Here is a 23,960-nt window from a genome sequence, read left to right as displayed (position 1 = left end):
CCTGTTAATGCGGCAAATAATTTAATCACTTATAAATAAAATGCTTTTCCAATTATTTTTATATAATTACAGAGGAATTCCCAAATATATTTTCCCATTATTTTCCATTTAATTTAAAGTAAATAAGGTTCTTTTATATTTCGCTGTACCTGTATTTTTGTAGAGAATCTCAAATACGTATATATAATATTAATACCATGTTCAAACATTATTTTGAATAAATAAATAAAAATATTTTTTATTCAATTAAACTTTTACAAGTGCTTTAGAATCGTCAAATCCGTCTACTACTGGTTCGGAATGCCTTCGGAATGCATTCTCTTATGATAATAATAAAAAAAAATTAAACAAAAAACAATAGTTTAGTGTAGGTACGCACACAAAGAAAAATAATAATAATAAATAAAACAAACAATAATATAATTACTCAACTCTAACTCAAACTAAGACCTTGTATAGTTTTCGTAAACGGAATTCGATATCCTACTGAAAATTTTGTATAGTGTGCAAATTAATAAAATTGTGTATCTACCCTTAATATGGAAAATGGAAAACTCACGAGTACCTAGTACGAATTTGTGCATTTCGAAATGTGCAAATTCGTACTAGGGATAGATATTTGAGTTTAGAGTTACTACAACCTATAATATATTATGGTTGTGAAAACCATAATATATTTTCCATGAAAAACGTAATTATATAACTCCATCGATGTATTTAGATAGGCCCTTGTAGATGTAAAATCCCGCCCATAAAATCAATATTATTTTCAAAATTGAAAAAAGATGATTTGGTCAACTTTTAAACACGCTAACATTTACGGGTAGGTTCTGTTTTAGGTTGATAAATAAAAATTCTACCACGACATTCAGCATTTTTATCGTCGGCCTAGGTAGTTAGAGTTAAATCTTAAGTAAAAGTTAGGTAAATCTTGCAAGCTAACTTCAGAAAAATAATAGAAAGACTTTTCGTAGAAGAAGAAATTTTTCGCAAGTGATTGGCGGATTTCTTCAGTATTCATTTTCGTGGCCGCATTTTCATAGTATGTAATTTACCTTTTTATAGACCTATCTATTAATACGTCGATGTGTAACACAGATTTAAATACATAGGTAACAACTAGGAACATTCGCTGTCTATTATTAGTTTGAGTAAATACAAATACTTGATACAATTAGATTCGTTGATATAGATAAAGGTACACATACAATATACATTCATAGAAAACATATGGCCAGTAGCTTCAGTAAGTATAAGTATTTAAATCTGATAAAATATGAGCATCGAAACACAATAAATAGCATCAGAATAAAATGAACCTGAAGATCCTTGATTTAAAGTTAAAAAAATCAGTATCACCGATTTCAATTTCACAAGGTTTCGGCTTGTCGCGCTGGCTGTAGATGATTATACTTAATATTATGGACGAACTTGAACTTCAAAACAAGGTATCCAATGGGGATGATTCGCTACCTCAGTATCTAATATTGAATCCACCTAGCTCATTTGACATTGGTTGGTTCTACATTGCTGCTTCACTGAGTAATTTCAAAATATTTTTCCGTAGAAAACCTTCAATGGATTAAAAATAAATGTCAAATGAGCTCGGTAGCTATTATTCTATGTTAGACACTGAATTAGCCAATCAGTAGGCAGGTCCACTTTACTTTAACGCTGAACGTGTTTCGATGAACGTTGAAGTGAGATGTAAAATCTCATACGAAGAGTAATAACCTTGTCCTTTGTATCCATACTTTTACGGTTGAGGTTATATTTTAAGGTTCAATGTTCAGTCATGGTTGTCCAAAAGTTATGGAAGCTGCCGATCGAAGGCAAGCTTACAGTACACCATCCTCGTTGATTGATATTAAATAGCTCCGGATCACAACTATATAGTAGAAGTTCTCAGCTGAAAAGTAATTTTAGTAGGTAAGTATAATTTATACGGTAGAAAAAAGAAAATTTAAAAAGTCCTCATGTCATCGACATCAAATTTTCTCGCATGAAATGTTTTTAGATAACCCTTCGCGCGTCTGTATTTCCTGCCAAGTGTAATTTAAGTACCTTAAATACAAGAAAGAATGGGGATCTTCTAAACAAGCAATGCTTCAATTAATTAACCTTATCATTGCTTGATAGTCGTCAAGCGCAACCCTAACCTAGGTTGGGCATAATGCCCATTAATGACCATTTGGACGGCGTATTTTTTGTAAATATAATTTTTTAGCCATAAGTTTTTTTCTCAATGTAAATGTATATAGCTATGATTCTGTTGGTATATAGGTTTTCTTCTTAGAATAAGAACCCAAGTTTTCTCCATATATGCCTTAGAAGCCTTTTCAGAAAATTTTACCGAGCGAAGACGGGATGGGTCAACTGCTAAAGAATATTTAGGGCTAACCGTACCTAAAAATAGAATTTGTGAAATCACATGGCCAGCTCCCATTTGGAACAGCGTTTTGAGGAAGGCGATGATGTGGAGCACCAGGAACACTATCCAGAAGATGCAGTACTTTTTTATTATGCCACTCCTTTCCTGAAATGAAACGAGAAACATTAAGGTTTTAAGGTTCCCCGAAGGGTGTCAACGGAACTCATTACTAAGCCTCCGTTGTCCGTCCGTCCATCTGTTCGCTCGTATGTCTATCTGTCAGCGGGTTGTATCTCGTGAGCCGTAATAGGTAGAGTTGAAATTTTTACAGAATGTTTGTTTCTATTGCTCTATTAGAACCAATAACAAAATGGTTGCCATGAATATAAAAAATAAAATAAAAAGTGTTATTTCTTGTAGGTAAAATATGTTGTGTGCTTAATAGTTTTTATTATTTTATGGTTATAAATTATAATATATTCTGTGTGCTTAGTATGAGATTTCAGATCTCACCAATGCAACGTTGATAGAATACGTCGAAACACGATATCGTTAGATTAAATTGGACCTAAAGATCTTTGGGTAAGAAAATTCAGTAGGTACCTACCAATTGTAATTTCTTGAGGCTTTCGCTTGGAGCGCTGGCTGTATTTATATACAAACTTGAGCTTTAAAGCAAGGCAGTTAAGGTCCTTCTTACCTTATAGACAGCCCAGACGAATAGCAAATCAAGCACAAACTTGACGAACAGGATCACGACGAGCAAGACGACGATGGTGTACACAACGGAGTACGTGCCCACGTCGACGTCATCTCGCTTCGAGTCCCACACTTCCTTGATATCGACCGCAAAAGTTATGAGGATCACTGCCAGGACGAATGTTAGGATCTGGAACATTTATAAAATAACTGCAATTATTGCTGTCAGGTATTGTTTCGTAGCTGCGCATGAGAATACCGCTATGTGGAAAATCACAAGCTATCAAGAGACTCTTTTAAAATTATTATTTTTTGAAAAAAATGTGCTTTTTAGATCAAAATCACATAGCTAAAAAGATTGTCTCTTTAGCTATGTGATAGCACACATGCTAAAGAACGGGTAAATGTACACACGCCTCTTAAAACAAAAAAAAAATGACATCAAAAACGAAAATCCTAAAAAACTACATAGCGGATTTTGCACGAACAGCGACGGTTTCTAAAAGCTTTTTATTAGTTTGATTTGTTCGTATGCTTTTTTTTATAAAAAATAGCGAGTTAACGAGCAGGCCTCCACCTGATGATTAATGACTAGGCACCACCGCCCTTCATGGCATTTGTAGAACGAGAGGAACCGTCAATTCGTTGCCGGCTTTTTAGGAATTTGTTGATCAGCAACTTGAAACAAAGTAATAATAATCGTGATGATTTTCCAACAGAGACAGTAATTGTAGCATTTCTTGGTTTTAGTCGAATTTCAACAAAAAAAAAATAGTAGGTAAGTCATAATATCAAGAAGATCACTTACGGAATTTACAATTCCCAGGATCATACATCCTGTCTTCAAGTCCAACACAAAGCAGCACTTATCCACAACCGGAATATCCATTCGAGCCTTCAAAAAAGATAAATCCAGCTTTATATATTAAGTATGTACCGTACCTATTGTTTATAGATACTCTATAATTCTACATTATTTTCTGTCCAAAGGAGATGAGGAAAGAGATAGGGAAAAATCCATTCTAATATGAATACGATAGTATGTCTGCCTGTCTATCTGCCTGCTAGATTTTCACGATCCACACAGAGAGGGGACGGACAATGGCTATTATTTTATTGCCGCGAAAAATCAAAGAGTTCCCACGGGATTTTTAAAGCCCCATCCGGCGATTTAGGCTGTAAAAAGGTATAGACAGACAGACACACTTTCACGTTTGTAATAGTATGGATGATGGCATTATTTCATAGAAAATATTAATTCATTTGGGGTAGCTACAGTTACTAGTTACATCCAACAAGTGTAATTTAAAAATTTATAACACCCCCGACAAGTGAAGGTTACAATAATTAGAAAAGAGCTGATAACTTTCAAACGGCTGAACCAATTTTCTTGGATTATAATAGCTAAGAACGCTCTCGATCAAGCCACCTTTCAAACAAAAAAACTAAATTAAAATCGGTTCATTAGTTTAGAAGCTACGATGCCACAGACAGATAGATACACAGATACACATGTCAAACTTATAACAGCCTTCTTTTTGGGTCGGTTCACTTTTGCACTGTCAATGCGTTGCAGACTTTAGAAGAAATTGTTGATCTGCCTCTTGAATAACTCCATGTTGAAATCTAGTGAGAACAATGCCGAATGAAGTTGTTTGCACAGTTTACACGTGCGTGGGAAAAAGATCTGGCACATTTAATGGTCGAAATGCACCAGGCACCCAGGTGGTCACTTAAAAGGTGCTCTTGTATATCAAGGCATACCTATACAGAACTATGCTCAGCTGGAACCTTTTTTTCCGGTTGTTTCACACAAATGACACAATTTACTCCAGTTCTTGTTCTGCTTGAGACATGTTTCTCAAGTGGAGTAAGCATCAGGATAACTAACTCTAAGTTATAACACTTATAATTTATAACACGTTATACGTGGCACTATTCACGAAATAAACGTTTTTTCTTTCTTTCTAAAGAAAATTATACAAAAGTCCAAAAACTTACCATTTTTATAAAAATTAGTAATTGATACGTCACAACACTGATGTAATTGATAAAATTGATACTTTAGTGAACTATTTCGGCTTGCCCGGTCCCGACTGGTGTTAATCGACGTGAGTGTGTAACATCTTAATAGCACTCCGGGAGGGCATTGTGAACGTCGCCACTGTAAGGACAATTTTGATTAAAGTTAGGAGGAATGTTAAGGGGGAGTACTTCGCTGCATGTTTCGGGGATGATCATTGTGTTTCATGAAAGATTTCAAATGTAGATACCTATGTTTAACATCGACGACATCGTTGACTTAAGCTTATGAGAGCACATGGGAAAAACTTGAGCACGACAAAAATCAAGATCTAACGAAATATAATTAAGAAGATATTCTTAAAAGACGAGCATCTGCATTTATATTGTAATAATGGATGGAAATTGTGTGAGTTAATATTATTTAGTAAGATAGAAGGTAATGCAGAAAAGTTGTAGAACGCAAGACCTATTTAGAAGTTGTTACACTCCGTAATTGTAATACGCATTTATCACAACCGACAAATAAATTTTATTTGACTAATAAAGGGATTTAGTAGTTTTTATATTGGGAAACTGTAAAAAAGTCGAAGTTATTCATCTGATAATATTCAGTGTTTGGCGTTGTGAAACAGACCCTAAAGAAAGTAGATAAATACCGCTCATAAGTAAGTTCAAAGTTAAAGTTCAAAAAGTAGTCTGTGATCTCGAAAACTGTAGACCCAAGAGCGAAAGAGCTAAAGAGTTGAAAAATTTATCTATTACCTACTAGATGATACCCACGGACATCGTCCACAGTGATTTAAACATCCCGTGGGAAGTCTTTGATTTTCCGAGATACAATAAGTTACTAACTCTAAAGGTCTATGCGTGTCTATTCGAAAAATCACGTGGCTCCATTGATCTGTTGCTAATTTGTTGAAGGACAAAGGCATAAAAAAGTGCAACCATCCTGCAGGGACGTATGTTTTCCGAGGATAAATCCGTTACTCTCTTGGGTCGCGATCTAATTGCCAGCCGACAGAAGTCCAAGATATTTTTTCTTCCTCCAAAAATAAAAACAAAATAAGTCGAGAGAAGAGCTGTGCCTTAACAGGGAGGCTGCACGGCCTTGCGCAGAGCAGCGCCGGCGATCGATCGCATCGAGACAACCCGATAACGTTACTGTTACACCGTTTACTGCCTAACATTACATTTTACTGTCAATTTAGGCAATGTAGGTACTTGGTCCTGAACGGCCACTTAAGCGCCTCTGATAATATTTTTTTTATTGATACAGTGGAATCTCACTAATCCGACAGGTCCAATGATCCGGCATCTAAGGATTGCTAATTGCACAAAAACAGACCTCAATTAAGGATTATTTTAAAACTATTTAAAATAGTTAATTGTGAGATGTTACAATTATTAAAAAACGTGTAGAACCAATATTTTAACATCATAATTATTCCCTTTACGTGCTTCATTTTATTTATTATGAATTTTTCTATACAATCCAGTACCTAACGCGGACATTCCCATAATACGGCATCCTCTGGTTTTCAACAGTGCTGGATTATTTAGTGAGATTCTAGTGTACCTAGGTACTATAATTTTGGATTAGAGATCTGTTTTTTGGTACACAGATTCATATCTTACTTACCTTTGGTTAAGTGTTCTAAGAAAGGAAAATCCCTTCCCGTTCCCGATAAACCCGTTCTAAATCAACCGATATTTCGATTAGGTAACCGAATCATCTTGTTCTTCAAGAAAAAGATAAATCTGTCAATCAAGAAAAGGAACATATTCTTATTTGCAGGAGACACAAAGAAACTTCAAACTTTAAAGATGTAAGTACATTCAATTCAATTCAATTCAATAATCTTTATTGCGAATTTGGGTTAGTTTACAGATCTTAAAACTATTATTGTTAGGTGCTCCAAATTCTACCTTATGTAATAGGAGGTCGCGTGCTAATCGACAATAGGACAATTGTTAGTAGGTAGTAGTGGTGTCAAAAAATAATTTATCTATAGTACATATTCAATATAGAAAAATATTCAGGATATTAGATTTTCATTAAACCCCATATTAAATACAAAATATAGTAATTTAAAAAAAATAGAAATTCTTACTAGCATTACAATTGCTTTTAAATTTGACGAGGCGTTTGCTAAAGATACAGCTACGATCTACGTCACAACTCACAACAGTAAATAATAAAAATATTGGATATTGCGTAACTGTTACATCATTTTTAGTATTTTGCCTATCTAACCCGAGATTGGTTCGAATGTGGAATACTGCGATAGAATAAATTATTTATCTAGGTTTTCGTATTCTATTAAATCAGGACTGCAGTTTATTTATTTGTCAACGTGAGTGTCGATAATTATTTTGAATGTGGATAATTTAATGTTTCGTTTTTCGTAGATAGATTTGTGTCGTGCGTTAGTTATTATTTATAGGTTAGGTAGTTAGGTACGTAAAGTGCTAGTTGATCTTTTTGGAAATATGTGCATCATTTTATAACACGTATGAATTAGCTACTATGTTTTCTTTTTAAGTAGTAAGTAGTAAATACCTCTACTTAGTGTTTATGTGGTTAATTCTTGCAACTCAACTTCAGATTAGTTTTTCTAACCGATTGAGTTGAAATTTGAAACAGTAATCAGATATTTAACTTCGATTACAATGCAATAATTATGGTACCATATCGGTGGTTTGATGATGGAACCGGGTGGGCATAAAATTTCTCAACTTCTGAACAGGGTAACTCGGTCGTGTTTGGTCTCGTTGGATTTGCCTTGACAAGTACTTTAGAGTGAATATAGATCATATCCAGAATCTCATGATGGAGCTGGAAGGTGGCCATAGAATCCAAGTGTCCGTTATAGCTTCGGCGTGCTTGGCCTGTTAGATTTTTGTACCTGTTTTAGCGTGATGAAATAATTTCAATTGACATAGTTAATAATATTTTCAATGTACCTATTGACAAACTTGTACCTACTTTCTTAAGTTCGGGATTTCTCTATGTTTTTCAGGGTTCTGTATCGGAAGGGTGCTAACAACGAGAACCTATTATTTGTTTTTGTAACTGTAACCTTGTAGCTGTACTAATAAATATACTATAAAATATAGGTAGGTATATTTATTCAAGTAAACTTTTACATTTTACAAGTGCTTTTGAATCGTCAAGAAACTCGGCGGTTGCTCTTTTCAAGTGTTCAGTTGTTTATTAACCCCCGACCCAAAAAGAGGGGCGCTATAAGTTTGACGTGTGTATCTGTCTGTGGCATCGTAGCTCCTAAACTAATGAACCGATTTTAATTTAGTTTTTTTTGTTTGAAATGTGGCTTGATCGAAAGTGTTCTTAGCTATAATCGAAGAAAATCGGTTCAGCCGTTTGAAAGTTATCAGCTCTTTTCTAGTTTTCTTATAGAGGTTTTTGTCGGGGTTTTTTTAAAATCTTGAGTTATTCAGCGTCATATTACAAAATGATCGGGAAAGTGACAAATCTAAAGAGTAAAGACACATGAATCCTTGTTTAGAATGTTTTCCATGTTTTAGAATGTACAAGTAAAGCTCTTTCATATGATACTCCACTTGGTATAGTATCTTACTTGTGCTATAAATAATAAAACCTACCTACCTGCCTTTCATGATTGTAGGTGAACGGGAAGTACAATTAAATAAAAATCTGTTTTAGAATGTACATTGTACAGGTGACTACTAGGCTACGTAAGACCTACCTGCCTGCCAAATTTCATGATTGTAGGTCTAGGTTCTTGACAGACACGACGGACGGACGGACAAACAAACAGACAGACAACAAAGTGATCCTAAATGAACTTTTAAGTACGCCTAGTGTGTGAACTAGACAGTCCTAAGCCTGTAAAAGTATGAAGGGAAGTTCAATTTTTTTTTATTTTTTTTAGGAATATATTCTATCGTAAAAAATATTCAATATTTTTAAGTAACTAGCGTTAGTATTAAGATATGTAAATGTAACCATATTTGACACCTCTAGTAGGTAGGTACATTTGATTCAAGTAGCCCTAAAGTAGTCCTATTCTTCTTTGATTTTACCTCACCATCGCCTAATATTTGATAAATCGTCGATTTAGGATTAAACCGAGGGTTCCCTGGTTCACTGACTGCGTTGAATGGCTGATCCACGCAATAACTCGTCATTAATTGAACAACGGAATACGGATAGCCAAATGAAATGTCAACTGTCGTAAGATTGAGAATAACTTTAGTTCAAAGAGTAGTTTAGTTGTCAAAATGCGCAAGAGCGGAGTGGTCGTGTTATTTGTGTTTTGTTTTATTGTCACGGTACAATGTTCTTTACGAAAAGGTAAGTCGGGAAAAGAAAACACTTATCTATCATGATTCCTGCTGTTTGTTTAAATGTAATTTTGTATTATAAAAAAGGTAGGTAGGTTACACAAACTGGAATAAGATAAGATCGAATTCAAGGATCTAAGCATAGACACAGTTGTATTTCTTCTATCTCTTTAGGTATAAAGTAAATGAAACTACATTGAAATGAATAACAGAATGGGGAAATGGGTTACACCTTTGAAGCAAGAGAAAGTTAGGCTGGCAGTTGATACACTGGTGTCTACCAGCTGTGTGTAAACCAAGCTGAGGAAATCTTTATTCAGAATAACTCAAAATTAAAAAACCCCCGACACAAAAACCTCTATAAGAAAACTAGAAAAGAGCTGATAACTTTCAAACGGCTGAACCGATTTTCTTCGATTATAGCTAAGAACACTCTCGATCAAGCCACCTTTCAAACAAACAAAAATGAACCGATTCATTCGTTTAGGAGCTACGATGCCGCAGACAGATACACAGATACAGACGTCAAACTTATAACTCCCCTCTTTTTGGGTCAGGGGTTAAAAAACCTCTGACAGAAATCTCACCTTCGAAATTAATAGGCGAATTCGATGAAAAACTTTATTACTTAAGAGTTTCTTATCCCTAAAATGCCGATCTGTCGGGTGGGGTAGCACTGTTGTTAGCCAAATGGATTCCACGATCCAGAAGAACCTAGATTCTGGTTTTATCCGTGGATAGTTTTCCGGCAAAAATATACCGCCAAGCGGTTTCCTTAGAAGTTAGAAGCCTATATAGGGGTAAGCATGTATGGGGGTTTAATTAAAACTGCAAACCACTAGTTGAGAATCCAACGTACATGCAAGTAACCTTTAAAAGTTAAACTTACGTTTTTTTTAATAGTAGCGTTTTACCTGAAAATAAAACGCATATTAAAATACTTACCTCACTGGAAGCTTTATATTGAGAGTAGCATTTCCGTTTCCGTCGATTTCATGCCAGTTTTCGTACTTTTATTGATGTCATATCCGGTTTTGTGGCGCCACCTGGCGGGGTCGCGCTCAAAGTTTTCGTAAATTGCTCAGCGCGGCCATGGCTTCATTGGCTCAATATCACCAGGCAGGAATTACTGAAAGCTTCCAGTGAGGTAAGTATTTTAATATGCGTTTTATTTTCAGGTAAAACGCTACTATTAAATAACTTGACCGTAACTGGAAGCTTTATATTGAGACCCTGTTTGTTTTCGCCTGGTGACGCCACATAATAGATATTAGAATTCTACGCCAATGTGATAACATTTGTACCATAATGAGTACTTATATGATATTATGTTCTTTTTCATAAACAAAATTTTGTTTATTTGAATACAAAATCAATAAAGAAAAGAATTTTAACTATCAGTCATAGAACTGAAGAATAGTTAGTTGAGCGATACCACCTGGACTAAGTACATTGCCTTCAATCACTTTACATTTAGAAAAATTTTGAATTGTATTAGCTGATTGCTAATTTTCATGGGCCATCTCATCATAAGAATGATTTTCCCTGAGTTGAGTGTATGCTACGAGAAGTAGCAGATATGCTTGCTTCTTTCAAAAAGGTTTTTACCCAGTCTAAAAATTCAAAAAAATTCAAAATTCAAAATGTTTTTATTCAATTAGACTTTTACAAGTTCTTTCGAATCGTCAAAAGCATCTACCACTGGTTCGGAATGCCTTCTGCTATACCTACTGTACGAGAGGCACGTTTAATCCGTTAACCATTATAAAATATAGAGCATTATATTTTGTAGCATATCATACTCTGTCGTTCAATAATTAATTACCAATTACACATATAAATCCAAAAAGAGGGTAAAAATACCCGTTATGACTATTCCTATTACAAGCAATTTCTGATTGGTTGTCTATTTCAGATTTTGAGCCGAATTTAGGGCAAATGTCAGATTTTATTTTTATAATCATCAAATTTTATTAAATACACATCATTCGTTCTAAGGTACGATTTTGATGCAATATGAAGTTATCTGAATAGTAAGCAGTAATAAAAACGCAGATATTATAAATGATTAGTTAAGTAATAAGTTATTATTAGCACCCCAAACGGGTGGATTTCAAATCTCTCTGAAGAAATCGATTTTAAAACATGCTTGGACATGAATACATAATTGAGTGAATTTGCTTTTATTCATTAATATAGCACATATAAAACACGCGCATTAACAAACATTACTTGACTTTTATTTCATACATCCAATAACAGATCCAATTACAGATTCGTGTAAGAGGAATGAAAATTCTAAATTATGTCATTTATATTATGTGCCAAAACTGGTGCTAATTGTGATACTTTAGGTTCGTATCAATATTTTTCTTTAAAGACCATGATGATCAACGTTTTCAAGCTTATTCAATAGTTTCAAGATAGATTTCCGCTTGAAATTAAGCAGTGATTTACTGCTTAGGTTTTATGTGTCTAATGTATAGGACCACTCATTATTTCTAGACTTCTTAAGACAATGACAGACCCATTGCGAGTCAATGAGTGCGAGTTTTATATAAACGGTCGAGGCCCGCCAAACACTTTCGATCGGAGTAAATTATATAAACTAAATCAACTATTCAAAAAATATTCCTTTTGACCAATTGAGATGGGTCAAGAGTCAAGACGAAGAATTGAAAATAATGGCGTAAACCAACTATGCCAATGGAAACTTTCATGAGATACAGCATCGTGAAACAGGACTTGATGGTCCATCAAATCTAAGAGTGCATAGTTGTGTACTTCGAATGCTTTCTCCGAGGTGAATAGATCGACCTCCAGGATTACCCACTTTGCAAATATTATTTCCACGCAAGCTCGTATTGCCACTCTGGGAGGTTGGCTATGACATTAGATACAAATTATTTACATGATTACTATACATACCGGATATAATATTGTAAGCTATGGTGTATTTGTCAAGCCATAATTCCAGTATCTGGAATGTTTTATTCAATAAGGATAACAACATCCTTAAACCTTGTAAATATGCTTTATTAACAAATGAATGAATGAAAGAATGAACATCATTCCTCTTTTTCTTAGTAAATGAGAGAGTAACGTCTCGTTGTTACTTTGAATGAGACTTGAACTAAGGCGTAAGAAGTGAGCCTTCTTGAAGCTTCTGAAGGGTAAATTAGACTATCATTTTGATAAGAGTAAAGCATTTGTTCCTTTCATGTCAAAGAGCATGATAGATGAAGATTGTTTATTAATGCTCCCAAGCCTGATCCAAAGCATCCGTTACTAGAACATGAACTAGTGGAGGTAGCTAATATTTCTCCTTTAGCCCTTATAATTTATTTATCGCATCTGCCAGCTTGGAGTGCAGCGTGGAGATCGCTTGATGGATAGACGACATTAACGGGTCGCAGGGATCCATGCAGTGTAATTACGTGGCATGTGGTAGTCTCTTTATGAGACCTATGTCCAGCGTGGACGTCTAACGAATGATAATAGTGATCTACCAGTATTGGATAGATCTTGGATTATCCAGCGGTCATTGGTTTGTTAACTAGCGTTTCTAACTGTTCTTACATCCATCAGCCCTCTTTGGAGGCATTTTCTAGGGTCTCCATAGTATTTCTAAATAGTTAGCCTCACTCTTTCGTGGTCAAAGAACCAATTCTCAAATTTTATATATCAAAAACAGTAAGTTCGACTGTAGTAGATATTAACTTAATGCATGTAAAAAATGTACATGTATTAAGTCTCTTGTACATTTAGCATGTAGTTACTTGCCTTAACTTGCTATGACAAGTTGATAAGTAAAATAGGACTCATATTTCACCATTCTCTTAATATCACCCATAGACACCGTGGTTAGTCCGAACGGCAGGTAGGTTATCATCTAATCTATCTAACTTTCCCGTATGGCCTCAATAAGAAGCACTGACACAAGACTGTTTCACTACATGAAAACAGACTTTGCATGTTTATCAAAATGAAATGTTCTGCCATAACATACATAGTTGTTTCGTACTTTAAGATCTTGGTCGGGATGACACTTCGGAGTTCGGTACCAGAAACAAGGTGAAAAGGAAGCTTGGCGTGCGGTGCAAGCTTCATGATTCATTTTACGCACTATTGCGTACAGTTCCTTGGGAAAAACAATAGGCGGCTTTTTAAATGTTGGTATGCGATACCATTGAAATAACCTTTGTATAACCTCTGGTGCCTCTATTTTCTTTCATTGCGAAAGACAGTGCACTAAATAACCTGCTTGGAACGAGGTCGGTTTAGTTTCTCTGATTTGTCTTGGAGAATTCGGGTGCAAATAATCATGCTGTGGCTTACTTACCTTTTTGGACCTCCAGTCCTGATTGAGGAACGATAAGAACTTTTTAGATGACCTTTGTAGATATTACCGGTATGTTCGTTTCCACCCCGCGAGGGTGTATGATATAGATCATGTTGGCATCCACCCCGCGAGGGTGGATGATATTGATCATACTGGTATTCACACCGTGAGGGTGTATGAGATTGCTCAAACTAGCATCCACCCCGCGAGGGTGGATGATATTGAGCATACTGGTATCCACCCCGCGAGGGTGTTATAATATTGCTCATGTTAGGATCAACCCTGCGAAGGTTGAATGATATTGATCATACTGGTATCCAACCCACGAGAGTGGATAATATTGATCATTGAATAGGCTCAATGCACGGCAAAGGTAGTCATGGCAGCTCTATGTATTGAAATGGTAACATTTGAAATGCATGGCCCCTACGAGGGGCGGGTGACCATTTTTCAGAAAATGCAATGTGCATGTCGAGTAGTTCCACGCGATGGAACGGCAACAATTATAATTTTCTGTGCTTGTGAAGCGGCGAACGCGTTCAATGTGTTTTCTATTTATTGCTGGGTCAAATAAATTTATCTTATCTTTATTCAAATACACTTTTGCAATTGCTTTTGAATCGTCAAAATAATTTACCATAGTGTATGCAAAATAGTTCCACGCGATGGAACGGTAACATTTTCAATGCCTTGCCCCCGCGAGAGGCAGCGGACTAATAATAATTGATTTTTGACTGAATAAATGTGTTCTTTTCGACCCAAAAAATATTAACAAACTCCACTCGTTTTTTCCCATATGGATGTAACCAAAAGACCCACCTGGCTCGTGATAATTTCGCAGCGCATCGCAATACCTTCTATGCTGTAGCTACCCACTAATTGTGGAAAGACCCGACGAAGTCTGATTATTGATTTCAGTCAATATTTTAGTTAATTTAATATTATTATTTAAGTTAATATTGATTTTCAGTTAATTTATATACGAATAAAAATAAAGTCAAGAAAGCACAATTTTTAGGAAAACCTAGGCTTATTTTTGTTTATGCAGTATGTGATAGCTACATAAGCTTTATCTGCTAGAAATTGCAAGGTATCATACTTTTTTACCTCTTTGTTTGTTTCTAGGTCTATGAACCTTGAGTTTTATCAAAGACTTTTTAATGTACTGTGTAGGTACACGTAAAAACCAAGATGCGCTAGCTAAACCTGAAAAACCTGGAACCTGGTCAATTAAAGGTTAGAACCTGTTGAAAGTAAAATCTAAACACGAACTTTGTTATTCGATTTCATCCTGATGATCGTCAGGTGTGATATTTCTATTTTTATAAAGGTTACCTGTAATTTCATTACTATTCGATGTAACAATTTGAATTAACAATAACAATAACTAGAAAAGACATATCATAATCTTAAAAGAATTTCTCGTATAAATCCGAGAGGATTCATTTCAAAATGCAATCGGGGTCATAACTATCGTCATGTACCCTCTAAATAAAATGAGCATATTGTAACAGACTTAAAAGGTAAATTTTAGCTAAATAATATTAATTTCAAATATTTGAAATTCATTTCTAATAATCGGTTTCTAATTGTTACATCGTCTCAAGTACGAAAAGTTTTTAATAACTACCTTCTGGCAAATAAATATAAAGTACTGTGATCCGAACGGACAAACCGTTAAAAATATTGATCACGTACATATTATTATATTTTACATTTTACATAATGTAATATAAATTAAAAATAAGTACTTACTGCGAATTATTCACCAAATTCACTTTATAAAGTACCACACAATAAAATAAAATATCTTGCAACGTTTCGTGTTGACTGATTGCAAGTTGCTTCGACGGCAAACAAAACGCCAATGAAGCCATGGCCGCGCTGAGCAATTTACGAAAACTTTGAGCGCGACCCCGCCAGGTGGCGCCACAAAACCGGATATGACATCAATAAAAGTACGAAAACTGGCATGAAATCGACGGAAACGGAAATGCTACTCTCAATATAAAGCTTATAGTTACGGTCAAGTTATTTAATTTATAGTTTAGCGTTTGGCTTCAATCAAACTTAGCAAGTGATGATGCAGCTTAAGATGGAGCGCGCTTGCCTAGAAAATGCCTATTCACTCTTGACTTGAAGGTACCTTAATATTAAATTTGAAGGAGAAAACTGACGCTAGAAGGGCGTTTCATATCCTTGCCGTTCGTATAAGAAACGAGGAGGCAAATCGCTTCGAGAGTGTCTGTACTCTGTGGTACGTTTTTTAATCAATTTCCATGTCAATAAATTATTAAGTGCTTTATTATCAAGTAGGTACGTACACTGCCTACGTAATAATTACGAGTATGACAATGAGATAATTGCTATACCATTATTATTAAACTATAATAAATTATAATTATATTGGTCGCATTACATAAAGTACCTATTACTTTATCGCAGTTTAGGTAGGTAACGAATAAGACGGTAACCACACTATACAAAACTGTCTAAACTATATTAATTGAATAAACCGACATAAATAAGGAGGTAGGTACCGAATTCAACGTACATATACCTATTATACTTATATGTTTACAATTTTCTCATATTGTAAGCATATAGTAGGTACCTACTTATACTAATATGCCAATCTATACATATAATAAAATTGTAGAAAAGTGGTGTCTGTACAATAGAAATATATAAAAAAAAAGTAGCAGGGGTTGTTATTATATCGATGACGAACCCGAAATTGTAATTAATTTTTTTTTGTCTGTTTGTCTGTGTGTTTGTGCACGCTAATATCAGAAACGGCTTATTCGATTTAGATACGGTTTTCACTAATATATTGTAGTAACCTTCACTTAACATTTTAGTGTTTATTTCATGTCAATCGGCTCATAAATAAAAAAGTTATGTCAATTTAAAAAATCACGGCGAACATTTTTAACGTACAGACTACAGAGTATATGCTGCCCGAAAAGTCACTATTCCACGCGAACGAAGTCGCGGGCACAGCTAGTGTTTACATATTTTTTTCCAGCTCAGTTGCTGATAAAAGCGATTTTTCATACGATACCTATATGCTTTCGGACACTTGTATAGTGCTAGGCTTAGTAACTAACCTTTGAGTAAATAAATGTGTACTTTGATGAATATAAATGATGTAGGCAGTTACCTATCTACTGCAAAATGGACTAAATTCTCAAACTTAAATTCCTGTTTTAAGTTGTGTGACCACATCTAAACAGAGTTGTACTAATTATACTAATTATATCCTTCAGATGCAGACTACTGGACTAAACTAGCCACAAAAGAACTAGACGAGGCTCTAAGAGTCAAATGGAACGTAGGTCGGGCGAAGAATGTAATTCTTTTCATCGGAGACGGCATGGGACCCAACACCGTGACAGCCACTAGGATTTACAAGGGAGGGGAAAGCCATAAGCTGTCATATGAGATGTTCCCACACGTAGGACTGTTAAAGGTGAGAACAATACCTACTTATTCACAAAATATATCCCGGATCACAAAATATACGTACCTATAAGATCACTCCATCTTCTAGTCATCTTAGAATCAAGTCAAGGGTTCAACAACATTAAAATCCAATCACGGATTTTTTATGATATCATTGTGAATGGGTACCTACCTAAGTACTTAGGTGTTTTTTTTTTAATTTTCGTTTTTAATGCCATTTTGTTTAGTCTTTCCGTAGTCTGAGGGCAGAGCCCACAACAAACTCAGCCGGGTTTTGTGTATAGTAATGTACTTAGAAGAAACATAACCTAATCTTTATATTTATCGTCACATCACATGAGTTATGTGTTGTTGAATAGGTCTAGGTATTTTCTAAACGGTTATTTAGGTCGTACACATCTTTTTGGTGTCGGACACGTCTTGTAAACATTCATATCCTGTTCTTCCAGACATATTCAGCAGACAAAATGGTCCCAGACTCTTCCAGCACAGCGACTGCGTTGCTTTGCGGAGTCAAGGTCAACCAGTACACCGTGGGGGTGGACTCCACCGTGAAGCACAAGGACTGTGATGCGTCTCTCAATCCTAACGCCCATTTGGACTCCTTGGCCGCTTGGGCTTTGAGAGCTGGAAAGAGCACAGGTAGGTAATAGCCTAGTGGTAAGACGTTAGCCTCCTATTTGGGGAATCCACGGTTCATTCGCGGGCACGCACCTCTTCCTTTACGGAGTTTGAAGAAAAATATCTTATGAAAACCCGTATGGATGATCCACAGTGTTCTCAAAAGGTGCGTGAAATCTGCTGATCCGCACTTGGATAGCATGGTGGTCTATGGCCAAAACCCTTTCTCATTCTAAGAGAAGACCCCGTGCACCGTAGTGGGTCAGTGAGACGTTATTGGTGATGATAAAATATATGGTTTCATAAATGAATTCATATAGGCAGTTCAGAAGGCCAGAAACAAAAGTAATACTTTTCAGCTATTTGAGCTAAACCTTTTTTTTTTTTGACGAGGGGAAAATCTTCCTAAGATATCCGATCGGGTTATGTGAGATTTTTTCCCGTTAAAACCCCCTCGGTGCTCCTCTTCAGCACATAATGAGAAGCTCCGGGAACTCTAAAAAATACCTAGTGATCGTGGCCGCAACGATGAAGCTAAGTCTTTTCCTATTCATTGGCCTACGCGTCTAGATCCACTGGTTTAAGCTGTGCGTTGTCAGTCAGTTAAATAAGTAGGTACAGTCTTACTAAAACCATAGTTACAGTGCCCGGCAAACAACTTGAGCATTGACGCGATTGGCTGGTGAATGGCGGGTGCACGCCATTGGTTGATCAGTCGGCGCGGGTGCTCGTGATTGGTTGATACGTCGACTTTCGCTTCCCGGTTTCGCCAACTTTCTCCCACTACACTGCCGGGCTGCTGTTTGCCGGGCACTATATCGTGGATCTTCCAGGTTTCGTGACCACAATGCGTGTAACCCACGCCACACCAGGCCCAATGTACGCCCACAGTGCAGCCCGAATATGGGAGTGCGATCGAGACTTGCCCACCGGGGCCGAGAGATGTAAAGACATCGCTAGACAACTTGTTGAGGACTGGCCTGGGAGAGATCTCAACGTAAGTAGCTTTGAAATCTCTATAGCTCAACGGCTTAGATGTGTTCATCTAAGCAAAAGCAAAAATTTTTTTTCGTATAAAATGTATCCTATGTCACCCGGACCATAAAAACGAATCGATTGACCCTTCATTCATCAAAATCGGCTCAGTAGTTTAGGCGCTACACACATACGAATGACTGCTCATTTTGTACAATATTATTATTTGACTCATATTATTATTCCGGTGCATCTGTTGTTTGGGACATTGTTGGAGGTGTTGGGGTAATCTACCTTATGGAATATTGATGTGTTTTCTCCCTTTCTATCCAAAGCCATTCGTCAAATAAGTGTTTTATTTTGTTTTGAAGGTCATCATGGGCGGCGGCAGACAGGGTCTGATGACCAATGCTACGGTCACCCCCTCCGACCCGACCAGCCCCTGGTCGTGCTCCAGGCAAGACGGTAGAAACCTCATTGAAGAGTACAAGAAAGATAAAAAGAGTCGAAGACTGAAGTACAGCGTGGTGTCCAATAATAGAGAATTGAGAGAGTTTAATGTTAATGACACTGATTATCTTCTTGGTGAGTGTTTCAATTTAACTTTTTGTTGATAAATCAACAAGAATTTCATATTTTATTTTATTTTATAATTTAACCATTGCCAGTCCACTACTGAGCACCTTCTCGAGTGTCCTCTCAGAATGAGAAGGGTTAAGGCCACGCTAGCTCAGTGCGGATAGGCAAACTTCGCACACCTTTGACAACAATAATATGGAGAACTCTCAGGCAGATTTTCGGAGTTGTACAACTCCGAAAAGCTAAAGGTCCGTGCGTGCCCGGAATCAAATCACCGACCTCCCGAATAGGTGGACGTTTTAACCACGTGGCTATCATCACTTGATTTAATGTTGAAGGAAAACATCGTGAGGAAACCTGCATGCCTGAGAGTTCTCCATAATGTTCTCAAAGGTGAGTGAAGTCTGACGATCCGCACTTGGCTAGCGTGGCGGACTATGGCCTTCTCATTCTAAGGCGTTCAGTAGTGGACTGGCGATGGGTTGATCATGACGATGATGATTACATTTGTATGATGTGCTTTATACTTAGTCAATATTAGATACTCTTTACAGGTATATTCTCTAACGAACACTTAAAATATGAGAGCGAGAGGAACAAGGGACCAGATGGCATGCCATCCATCAGCGACATGGTGGAAGCGGCGCTTCATGTGCTCAAGAGGAACTCCAACGGGTTCTTCCTAATGGTTTGTTTCACAGTTCCCTATAGCGGCACAGATACAATATAGCGAGTAGGTAGTGCACTTGACGGCGTGGGAGACTATGGTCTATGACCTAAGCCCTTCTCATTCTGACGGAGGCCCGTTGTCAGTATCGCAGCGATGGCTCTCAAGCCATCGCTGCGATGACGATGATAATAAGTCCTCCGCCTTCCTCAACCACTTCCCGGCACCTTCTTTTTGCCAGTCCAAGGGGCTGGAGGACATCCCACGATGCACTTGCTAGTAGCTACGCGGTCTCTGCTCCAGAACACGTTTGCCCAAGCAACAGTCGGTTTTGCGACCGACATGGTTTGCCAATTACCACTTCAGCTTCATTTCCAACCTTTATAAATTATAAGGATATTAACCACTAGCTGACACCCACGGCTTCGTCTGCGTGGATTTGGGTTTTTCAAAATCCCGTAGGAACTCTTTGCTTTTCCGGGACAAAAGTACCCTATATGTTAATCCTAGCTATTCCGAACTTTAGCCAAATCCGTTCAGTAGTTTTTACGTGAAAGAGTAACAAACATACATACACACAAACTTCGCTTTTATAATATTATAAGTGTGATTTTCCTTCTGAATTGAAAAGAAAGTCTACCTGCCGCTCGGTCTGGACATCGACAGTTATCTTAGTTTAGCTTAGTTAGTTTAGTTTTTATCTTAGTTAATCCGCCAAAATTTTAACCGACTCCAAAAAGAAGGAGGTTCTCTATTCCGCGTTTATTTTTTTCTCGTAAAGGTAGAAGGCGGAAACATAGACATGGCCCACCACCGAGGTCGTGCCAAGGTTGCGATCAACGAATCCTCAGCTATGGACGATGCAGTCAAGTTAGCTCTCGGTATGACGGACGAGGAAGACACGCTCATCGTGGTGACAAGTGATCATGCGCATTCGTTACAAATCAACGGTTATCCTGAAAGAGGAATGAATATTTTTGGTAAGGCTAAATACCAACCTATAATATTATATTTTATTTAGTACCTACGAGTAGGTACATAAGTATATTCAATGGCCCCAATCTTTGATGGCAATCTATAGTCGTATACAGCTGACCCACTCCTGTTTCGCTGTGAAATTTCTCTTTAGCATCAAAAAATTGTATGCAGATTACAGAAAAAGTTTTGAAAGTTCAAGAGCGAGTATACTATGCGGTATAGGTACATTTTGGCTCATGTCTTTGATTTCAGAGAGGTTTGAATCCCCAACCTCCCCTTACGGCCATGATGTTACCACATTCACATTCCGCCTAAGTTAAATGGTTTTTACAGGAACAACTGGTCCATCTCGAGCTGATGGTTTAAACTACACAATACTCTCCTACGGAACCGGAGGTCCGGGCTCCTTCCAGTACAGCGTGGAAACTAACCAGAACGGCAGCCGCGTGGTCAGGCAGGACCCCAGCACGGTGGACACTGACAGCTTCAAGTATGAGCAGATTGCGGCCATACCGCTTGAGGAAAACATTCATGGGGGAAGCGACGTAACGGTATATGCTAGAGGTGAGGCTTCTCAACCTAAGAAAGATGATTAAAATAGAATACGTAGATTTTTATGCAAGTAGACTTTTACAAGTGCATTTGATTCGTCAAAATAATTTACCACTGGTTCGGAATGCCATTCCAGTGTCCTTATCCCTTGTTCTTTTCTAGGATGCAAGGTCCTATCTCTGTGCATTCGCTGAAATTCGCTGAAATCGGAAATTGCGTGAGTCGTAAGTCAAACCATTCGAAGAGTCTTCGTGTGGCAGTTTCGGACTTTTATATGAAACTGAATGCAGCAAAGTTACGTGACTTTCACAACTATCAACTCAAAAAATTATGCTCGTCTGGCCTCATGCTAAAGGTACTCGTCGCTTCAGCGTAGGTATAGTACGCGACAGGTCGAGATGGCAATCGGGGTGGGGACGCCCCGCACACCCGCACAGCTTCTGCGCTTACCCGGTGCGGGATAGCACGGGTGACGTGCGGATGTGCGGGGTGTCCCCCCGCCTCACACCCCGATTGTGCAAGTATGTGGTAAATTATTTCGACGTTTCAAAACCACTTGTAAAAGTTTACAAGAACTATAAGAAGCCCATGGCTCGCAACCAGTTATAACTACGAGCCACATATAGCACTGCAGGAGTCTAACACAAAGTTTTTGAGAAAAATTTAATTAACTCTTCCAGGTCCCTTCGCCCATTTATTCCACAACGTCCACGAGCAGAACTACGTGTTCCACGTGATCTCGTACGCCGCCAAAATGGGACCTTACTCCGCTGGACGCTCCCATGCCGTTGACAACAATACCAACGTTTGCTTATGACTAGTCGTAAGCGTAGCCGCATATTGGCTACTATCGCATGACCATGGAATAGAATATTTTTTTTTTTTTCTTTAAATCAGAGGAGGAAAATCGCTACTTTTTTTTTACACCTTTGAGAACAAAATTGCGAAAAGTAGGCGTGCCCGAGATCGAATCCTGGACCCCCCGAATAAGAAGTCAATGGTTTAACCACTTGACTCTTACTGCTTTTGGCGCTATGTACTGGCTTTACTCTGATTAGCCAATGTCAAGTTTGTGATATTTTCAAGTTATTGATTTTATACAAGTATGGACTCCGTCTGCGCCGGCGCCCGCCGACATACGCGCGGCGCCCCTTTAGAGCGCTTCCCAGTCAGTTCCACCACCAAAAAACACCAACTAACACAAAAACCAGCCACTCTTAACAAAAAAAAACACTCCAAACAAGCACAGAACGCGCGCCAGCAAACGCCATCACAGACGAAGTCCAGAATAATTATTATTTATTTATCATCACTAGCTGACGCCTGCGACCTTAGGCGACAATTTTAGTAAATTATAGTAAAATTAGGAAAAACCATCGAACATCAAAAGAACACCTAAGCAAAAATAAATAGATTAAAAAAAAAAAGAATAAATAGATTAAATAGATTAAGAATTAAAAGTATAAGTATCTATCTATTAAGATTTATCTGTTTATTTTTTTTAATTAATATTTTTTGATATAAAATATACTTTTTGAATTGACATTTAGTTTCATTGACCCAATAGTTAAACGGTAATAGAAAAACAATTTATTTTAAACTACTTTATTGTCTAGTAATACACTGAGTACATTAAAAAGTAGTTAAATATTTATATTAAAAAAAATATATAACAAGATTTGTACTGCAGGTAAGTAATCAAAAATATAAAAAATGGTAACAATTTGTATAAAACGGACGATATTCGAAAGTAAAAAGATCTTTTTAAGCTCTTTCATGAAAATATACATAATATTATTAGCGCATTAAGTAAATAAATACATCCATAATCCCATATAACTCTTAAAAGCTTTGCTATTTTGGAAGTTTATGAGAATTACAATATATTAGTAGGTAACACTGATGTAATACTACTGGACACAAAGACATTTAATATTTTAATGTACAAAATAGAGAAGAAGTGCTCTGAACGCATTGTGTTCGATCTGGATCCGAGAAAATTCAGAAATAGGAAACTCGGATAGGATACTGCGCCCGTCTCGAGTCTCGACGGATGTTAGCCATAGGGAACATTTATACTCCCTAGAGTATAAATGTTCCTTGATGTTAGCGCTGCCACCGCCCGTATGATTCGGCCCGGACTCGAATCGAACGCAGTGCGCATGCGTACCGTACCAGAATGGTAGAATGATGATCCTACCATTTTGGTAGTTTGAATGATTCTACCAATTTCGTAGGTTTCAAATCCTACAGTTTTGGTAGGTTTGAATGAAAATAATAATTAATTTCCCCCCTTTTTTGGGCTGGTTTTCATCGAAAGCGCTTTATTTATTTCAGTTTAAACAAAATACCTTTAAATG

General features: G+C 37.0%; 2 protein-coding genes across 3 annotated transcripts; one reads left to right on the top strand and one right to left on the bottom strand.

Moving 5' to 3' along the window:
* Positions 1–316: 316 nt before the first annotated feature.
* Positions 317–6,874, bottom strand: LOC123873379. The gene is made up of 6 exons (XM_045918225.1): positions 6,735–6,874; positions 5,072–5,234; positions 3,879–3,965; positions 3,072–3,260; positions 2,407–2,536; positions 317–1,909 (listed from the first exon to the last, which is right to left on the bottom strand). The coding sequence occupies exons 2-6, from the start codon at positions 5,072–5,074 to the stop codon at positions 1,839–1,841; spliced, it is 480 nt and encodes a 159-aa protein (XP_045774181.1). The 5' UTR covers positions 5,075–5,234; positions 6,735–6,874; the 3' UTR covers positions 317–1,838.
* A 2,452-nt stretch (positions 6,875–9,326) lies between these two features.
* On the top strand, positions 9,327–23,143 carry LOC123873367 (alkaline phosphatase). Of its 2 annotated transcripts, XR_006797672.1 has the most exons (10): positions 9,327–9,431; positions 17,033–17,235; positions 17,678–17,870; positions 18,683–18,846; positions 19,196–19,409; positions 19,958–20,091; positions 20,852–21,050; positions 21,382–21,612; positions 22,281–22,467; positions 22,886–23,143. XR_006797672.1 is itself a non-coding variant. In XM_045918209.1 (9 exons), the coding sequence occupies exons 1-9, from the start codon at positions 9,359–9,361 to the stop codon at positions 22,415–22,417; spliced, it is 1,548 nt and encodes a 515-aa protein (XP_045774165.1). In that variant the 5' UTR covers positions 9,327–9,358; the 3' UTR covers positions 22,418–22,755. The 2 variants fall into 2 exon arrangements, 1 of the variants encoding a protein (XP_045774165.1); XM_045918209.1 differs by lacking the exon at positions 22,886–23,143 and having other exon boundaries at positions 22,281–22,755.
* Positions 23,144–23,960: the final 817 nt, after the last annotated feature.

The sequence above is a fragment of the Maniola jurtina genome, chromosome 16 (genome assembly GCF_905333055.1).
Source record: "Maniola jurtina chromosome 16, ilManJurt1.1, whole genome shotgun sequence".
NCBI lineage: Eukaryota > Metazoa > Arthropoda > Insecta > Lepidoptera > Nymphalidae > Maniola > Maniola jurtina.
Note: the sequence above shows the minus strand (reverse complement) of the source record. Positions and strands in the feature narration are given on the sequence as shown.

Bases quoted from the DNA above. Each gene is read 5' to 3' on its own strand.
- LOC123873379 (XM_045918225.1), bottom strand. The intron at 3,261-3,878 runs GTAAGTGATCTT...TAAATGTTCCAG, and splicing joins TCCTGGGAATTGTAAATTCC to ATCCTAACATTCGTCCTGGC. The intron at 1,910-2,406 runs GTACGGTTAGCC...ATTACTTTTCAG, and splicing joins TTCACAAATTCTATTTTTAG to CTGAGAACTTCTACTATATA.
- LOC123873367 (XM_045918209.1), top strand. From the start codon at position 9,359: ATGCGCAAGAGCGGAGTGGTCGTGTTATTTGTGTTTTGTTTTATTGTC. The intron at 20,092-20,851 runs GTTTGTTTCACA...TTTCTCGTAAAG, and splicing joins CCAACGGGTTCTTCCTAATG to GTAGAAGGCGGAAACATAGA. The intron at 21,613-22,280 runs GTGAGGCTTCTC...TAACTCTTCCAG, and splicing joins CGTAACGGTATATGCTAGAG to GTCCCTTCGCCCATTTATTC.